The following is a 6,000-nucleotide window of genomic DNA, read 5'->3' on the forward strand; positions in this document are numbered from 1 at the left end:
CGCAATAACTCAATGTTCTGGATGACAGTTTAATGTTTTGTATGACAGTCTAACCTTTGGTGCCAGTGGTGTGAGTGAACGCATGACGTGAGGAGAACTTGATATGTGGAGATATGAAGAGGAGATGTGCGGATGGATGTGGGTCAAAAAGGCGTGGATGTGTGGTATCTATGATGTTGTTCAACAGGACACCCAGCAAGGAAAAACAATTCCTAATAAGGGATTGTCCTTGAGGTTGACCAATCCAAAGATGATGCCATGCCGGAAGGGGGGCCAGATAACGAGGGGAGCCAACCAGAAGATGATTCTACCTTCATGCACATTTCCTCATTGTAAATAGTATAAAAGACTGGATCAGGGAAAGACAGGTTGTCAGAATGCAGGCTGACTCACTGATGTTATCGGCTAGGGAGAGGCATTTCTGATCCAGAGCTCTGTAACTGCCCACTGCTTGCTTGAAAAAATTCACTAAAAGGTTTGAACTTAAAATTCTAAATTCTGTGTGGACATTTACTCATTTGCTGTTTATTGAGTTGCTTTTAAGAATTCTGAACATAGCGCTCACCCTGGGAGGGTGAGAGTTTGTTTCTATTTGCAGCAACCAAGAGAAAAACTCCTTCAAAACCAAATTCTATTTATCAAATTCACTTTTAAAATATGTGATTAATAGTCAACTAAACGTTCAAACAAATACAGCAAAGTTCAACGCATTTGAAGAAAAAAACAAGTAAAGTAAGTAAAGCTGATTACATGAAGAAAATATTCAAATATTTAATATCATGTATAAAATAAGCACTATGTAAATATAAAAAAATAGTGAAAGTTGCTGTAGGAGGTTTTAGTAAGTGTTTAGTAATCATATTTTTATGGTTATCCTTAATAGTATCACATTCTCCAGATAATGAGATCATTAAGATATCATTAACATTGTATTAAAAGATGTTTGTTAGTAAAATACATTCAGTAATTTTGTTGATAAAAAATAAAAAAGTTAAAATAACACAAGTTATTTAGTTAGATAGTAAGGTAGCCTACATTACAAAATAAATGTAATTTTAATCAGTTACAGTCACTGACAAAAATATGTAATTATAATAGAGTTACCTCTCAAAATGTTGGTGATAATAATGTAATTATGCCCAAATATATTCTTTTTGGTAAAAAAAAAAAAAGTTTTTAACATTCTTGCTATTGCTTTTTAATTTTTAATTTTTAAAAAAAAATGTATTTACTTTTTGCCACGCACGACTGTCTTCTGTTGACATTGCTTATTTCTGGACATTTTTCAGCTGTATTGCCCAGCTAAACACACTTATTAGAAAAGCAATTAAATGTGAGTGGTTACATTACTTTGATGGAGCAATTGAAATTGTAACATTACTTGTCATTACAATTTTAAGAGGTTAACTAGTAATCTTGTAACCTATTACATTTCAAAAATAATCTTCAGAGAGCTCAATTGTTGTCCAAAAATATCAACACTTGGTAAAATTTAAGGCTTTATTTACAAATATATTTGTGTATTTTTGTATTTATGTGTTTACAAAATCAATATCTTTCTTAAATCTATTACCAACTACAACACGTCATAACTGATATTTGTGAATACTGAACAAAGTGATAAATGAGATGAACTGATGAGACATGATGGTGAGAAAAGGCGAGCGGAGAACAGTCAGTCAGCATGTGTGCAGTTGGTGGACGGTCCCTTGTTTCTGAGGAGGAGCAGCAGAGAGAGTCCACAGCAGTACACCAGACTCTTCACTGTCAGCAGTGTGTACAGCATACAGAGAAGTTTCACTTGGTCTACAGACAGGACAGGACCTGCTCCTGGAGCTTGAACCTCTGAAACAGAAAAGGAGTAAAATGTTTGGATTGTTGGTGAGAAATGTCAGTCCTCTGCTCTCTCTGACAGCATCTCCACATGAAGCTGAATCACTGCTGAACACAGTCACCAAATCTTCATTACCTTGTTCTGTTTGGGCCTTCACTGTGCCCCCCTCGTGCTGCACGTAGCAGTGATATTTATATGTGCTGTTCTCTGGCTGATGGATCAGCAAGATGGAGGCGGTGCGTCCCGACTCTCTGAGCTCCAGCTGGTCTCCGTCATCAGGGCTCAGATCCACCAGAGTACCACTCTCCCTCCCTCTTTTCCAGGAGAACTTGACCTCAGGAGGAAACATGGCTGAGGCCAGACACAGCAGGGAGCTCCGCCCCTCCAGGTGGACTGTGGGTGCTGCTGGGTACACGCTCACCACGGGCTGCACTACCTGCTCATCTGAAGTTTGACAGCAGCAACAAGCAGCACAGACACACATTCACACAGTCAGCAGCAGCTTACAGCTCTGCACTGCATTCAGTCTGATCCTGGAAACTAAAGTACTCATCAGTACAGCACAAAGTTCACTACATGTACTGGATTCACCGTCATACTAAACACACTGAGAATATACTGTCAGCATGAGTTATAGAGGGACAAAAATATTATGGAGTTAGCAATTCTTTATCACAATAAATTCAAATTATTATCATTATTATTATTAGTAGTAGTATTAGCAAGAGTAATAATATAGTAAAATATAATTTATAATAACAGAATTTACTGTCACACAAAATTTTATTCTATTCTATTCTAAAATTAAACATTTTATGATCATACAGGCTTAAATTAGTTTTTCTACATAATGGTAATATACCAATTATTAATAAATCACATATTTTCAATTGCATAAAAATAGTTGTTACTTTAATTACGATACATGTTATTACAATATATGTAACATATTATTTATGCAGCATATAGTTTACTCGAATTTCCAAAGAAAATTCTAAATAAGTTAATTTTTTAAACCCCAGTGTTATGTTTAGATATCAATACAGCACAAAGTTCACTACATGTACTGGATTTCACCGTCATAATAAACACACTGAAAATGTACTGTCAGCATGAGTTATAGAGGGACAAAAATATTACGAACTTTGCAATTCATTTTATCAACATCCAATAATAATAATAATAATGTGTTTAGGCAGCAAAATACTATGGTCATACTTTCACTATAATTATTGCTACTAATATAATACAATACAATGTTGACATTTATCCTCATGAAATGGAAATTGTTTTTTCTAAATAATGGTGATATACATATTATAAATAAATTACACATTTACCGTCACATACAATAGATTAGTAAAATAATCAATAAATACATGAATTTACTTACTTACACATTTTGATAACAATTTTAACTTTTATACCCAGTGATTGAATAATTTTATTTAAAATATCAATAAAACGAATAATTTAGATGAGATAAGATAGAACCTTACTTATTGCCGTGAGGAGATTTAATGACAATATAACATATGATAACATAAATAAAAATAAATAATAAAACAAAATAATAAAATGACATAACATAACACATTAATAGAATTTACTTCCACAAAAAGATAAGTGTTAATTTAAATCGTAATCTGTTGTTAATCTACAAATTAAATATCAAATTAAATATTTAACTTTACATTAAATACAATTGTAACTTTAATTATATAACATGTTTTATTTAACATCAATTAACTCTCATTTCTAAAGAAACAAGACATTCATAACTTCATTACCACAATTTAAACTTTTGTACACATCTACAATGATATGTCTCAATACATCAAACATAGTAAATACTATTATATAATATTATTTTGTATAATAGAGGTTTTCTATTAAATAGGCTTTATATGTGTCATTATCATATATTATCATAGAAATATATAAATTAATATGAATAATTCTTTTCATGGTAACATCATATTTATTATCTCTTTCAGTGTTTGAATGACTAAAAGATATATGCATCATCATACAGCATACTAAATTCATGACATTTTTTTAATTTTCTTTAAACATATGCTTTTCTGACATATATATCTATGTTTCTGTGCTGAATTACTGACAGAATCGTAAACTGTATATATTTTAACATTTCTAATATCATACTTTCTCTATATGAATCTGTTTAATCTCCCGAAGATATGGAGAAAAACTTGATTTGTGCAGTGAGATTTTAACATCCTTTTTTGTTGTTGTTTTGTGTAGGAGTTATGAATCTCTTTATGTAACAATAACTGCATGGCTGCAACAATTCTCTACTAATTATGAAAATAATAACAGGTAAAGCTTAAAGCAGCAGAGACTCATTAATAGCTAATTAATAACTCATTAATAAAAGAGAAATAAAGAATAACTTGAGTTGTGCAGTGAGATTTAAACATTTTTTCTTTTGATCTTTTTTTTTAATCGTTGGAATTATGAACCTGTTTACGTAACAATAGCTGCAAGAATACTCAACTGATGATAAAAAAAAAAGTAAAGCTTGAAGCAGCAGAGACTTGTTAATAAAACATTTTCAAATTGTTCAATAAAACAACTGAAGGAAAATAAATGTTTATTCGTACCTGTTACATACAGTTTAGTTCCAGAGCCAAAGATCCTGATGTTTCTCACAGTGAGAGAGAGTAATACAAAAACCTGTCTGCTGCTGAATGTGTCGGCTGAGGTGAACGAGTCCCAGTATTAACCAGTATCATATTTCAGCTCCATGATGCTGCTCTCTAATGTTCAGCATGACCGTCTCTTATTTTATTTCCTTCTTCGACAAATGTCACTGTGTGTCACTGTGGATCGTTGGTTCACACAGTTTGTCCTCAGGGCACCATAAACATGCAAATCCAAAAACATTTCCCAAATCATTTGAGGTATAATTGTTATAAATTAAATTCAATAATTCAGTTGTGGTATCTATTGAGGTGAAATTATCTGCTGAAATCTGTTCAAAGATGTGATATCAGAAATGTGTCTGAAAAGATTTTATTGTGATGGAAACACAGGAAGTGTCTGCAATAAGATCAGATCAGCATTTTGAGGAGAAATGGGCATAATTCCTGCAGCAGTTCAATGAGAGATGATCTTAATCAAAATGATGTTGCTTTTGGGATTTTGTGTTATTAATTTGTAAATTTTGTTTTAATGTATTTATTATTATCTTAATGTTATTTTCATTGTTTACTATTTAAGATCTTTATTTATTTTGACTCCATGTTACCTAGAAAAAAAATGTCCTCAGATGAGTTCAGTGTGCTTGTGACTCTGGCTGAGCTGGAGGTGAAATGTGTGAACCTGGGCTGTGGTTTGCTGCTCTCCTCCTGTCACAAACACTGTGTGACATCTGTTGTTGGTTTTTGTACGGGCTGCAGGGATCATTTCTCACTGTGGGACCTCACACAGTTGCAGTAGTAAGTGGCTGAATGACTGAGTTCAACTCTCTGGATCCTCATCTCACAGACTTTCTGTTCATACACAGCTGAGAAATCATCTTTCTGAGGATGATTGGAATATCCAACTTCACCATCACTTCTGTCAATACCCAGAATCCATGTGAATGTTTCTGTGTCTCTCTTCTGGTACCAGCCTATCCAACTACTTCCAACACACTGCTCATCGCCTCGACAGCTGAAGGAGACGTTATCACCGACTCTCCTGGTCAGTGTTAAATCATCCTGAATCAGCTGATCTGCTGCCATGGCAACCAGCGCTGCAGAGACACAGACAGGTAGATGAAGGTGAGTGTGACAGTGTCTGTTAAAGGTGGACTTTGTTGGCTCCTGATTGGCTGGAAACACTCACCTGAACACAGACAGCACAGAGCAGCAGCTGGGAGGAAAAGCATGTTGTGCAGTGGTGTTTCCTCTGCTCAACCTGCGGAGAAGTGGAGCTCTGACGCAGCTGAGGCCAAACGAGGACGAGCTGTGAGATCAGACGAGGGCCACGTGGTCTCTAACAGGTCCTCAGACCTCCCATCAGCCCCTGTGGCAGACAGATTGGGCTGCTGTGCGAAAACAGACCTTTTTCACAGCGGACATTTTGAATTATCACAGAAGGAAAATAACAAGTATTAACATAAACAATGCTTCTGTTGTGCTCAAGTGTCCCAGTAAACC

The 6,000-nt window shown here is 34.5% G+C and overlaps 1 protein-coding gene across 1 annotated transcript; it reads right to left on the reverse strand.

The window, feature by feature from the left end:
- Positions 1–1,486: 1,486 nt before the first annotated feature.
- On the reverse strand, positions 1,487–5,744 carry LOC148189896 (immunoglobulin lambda-1 light chain-like). The gene is made up of 6 exons (XM_088075489.1): positions 5,687–5,744; positions 5,271–5,594; positions 5,199–5,205; positions 4,459–4,493; positions 1,970–2,278; positions 1,487–1,845 (listed from the first exon to the last, which is right to left on the reverse strand). The coding sequence occupies exons 1-6, from the start codon at positions 5,727–5,729 to the stop codon at positions 1,676–1,678; spliced, it is 888 nt and encodes a 295-aa protein (XP_087931615.1). The 5' UTR covers positions 5,730–5,744; the 3' UTR covers positions 1,487–1,675.
- Between the last annotated feature and the right edge of the window lie 256 nt (positions 5,745–6,000).

This window comes from Plectropomus leopardus, chromosome 3 (assembly GCF_026936395.1).
Source record: "Plectropomus leopardus strain MGB_pleo_1.0 chromosome 3, ASM2693639v1, whole genome shotgun sequence".
NCBI classification, from domain to species: Eukaryota; Metazoa; Chordata; class Actinopteri; order Perciformes; family Serranidae; genus Plectropomus; species Plectropomus leopardus.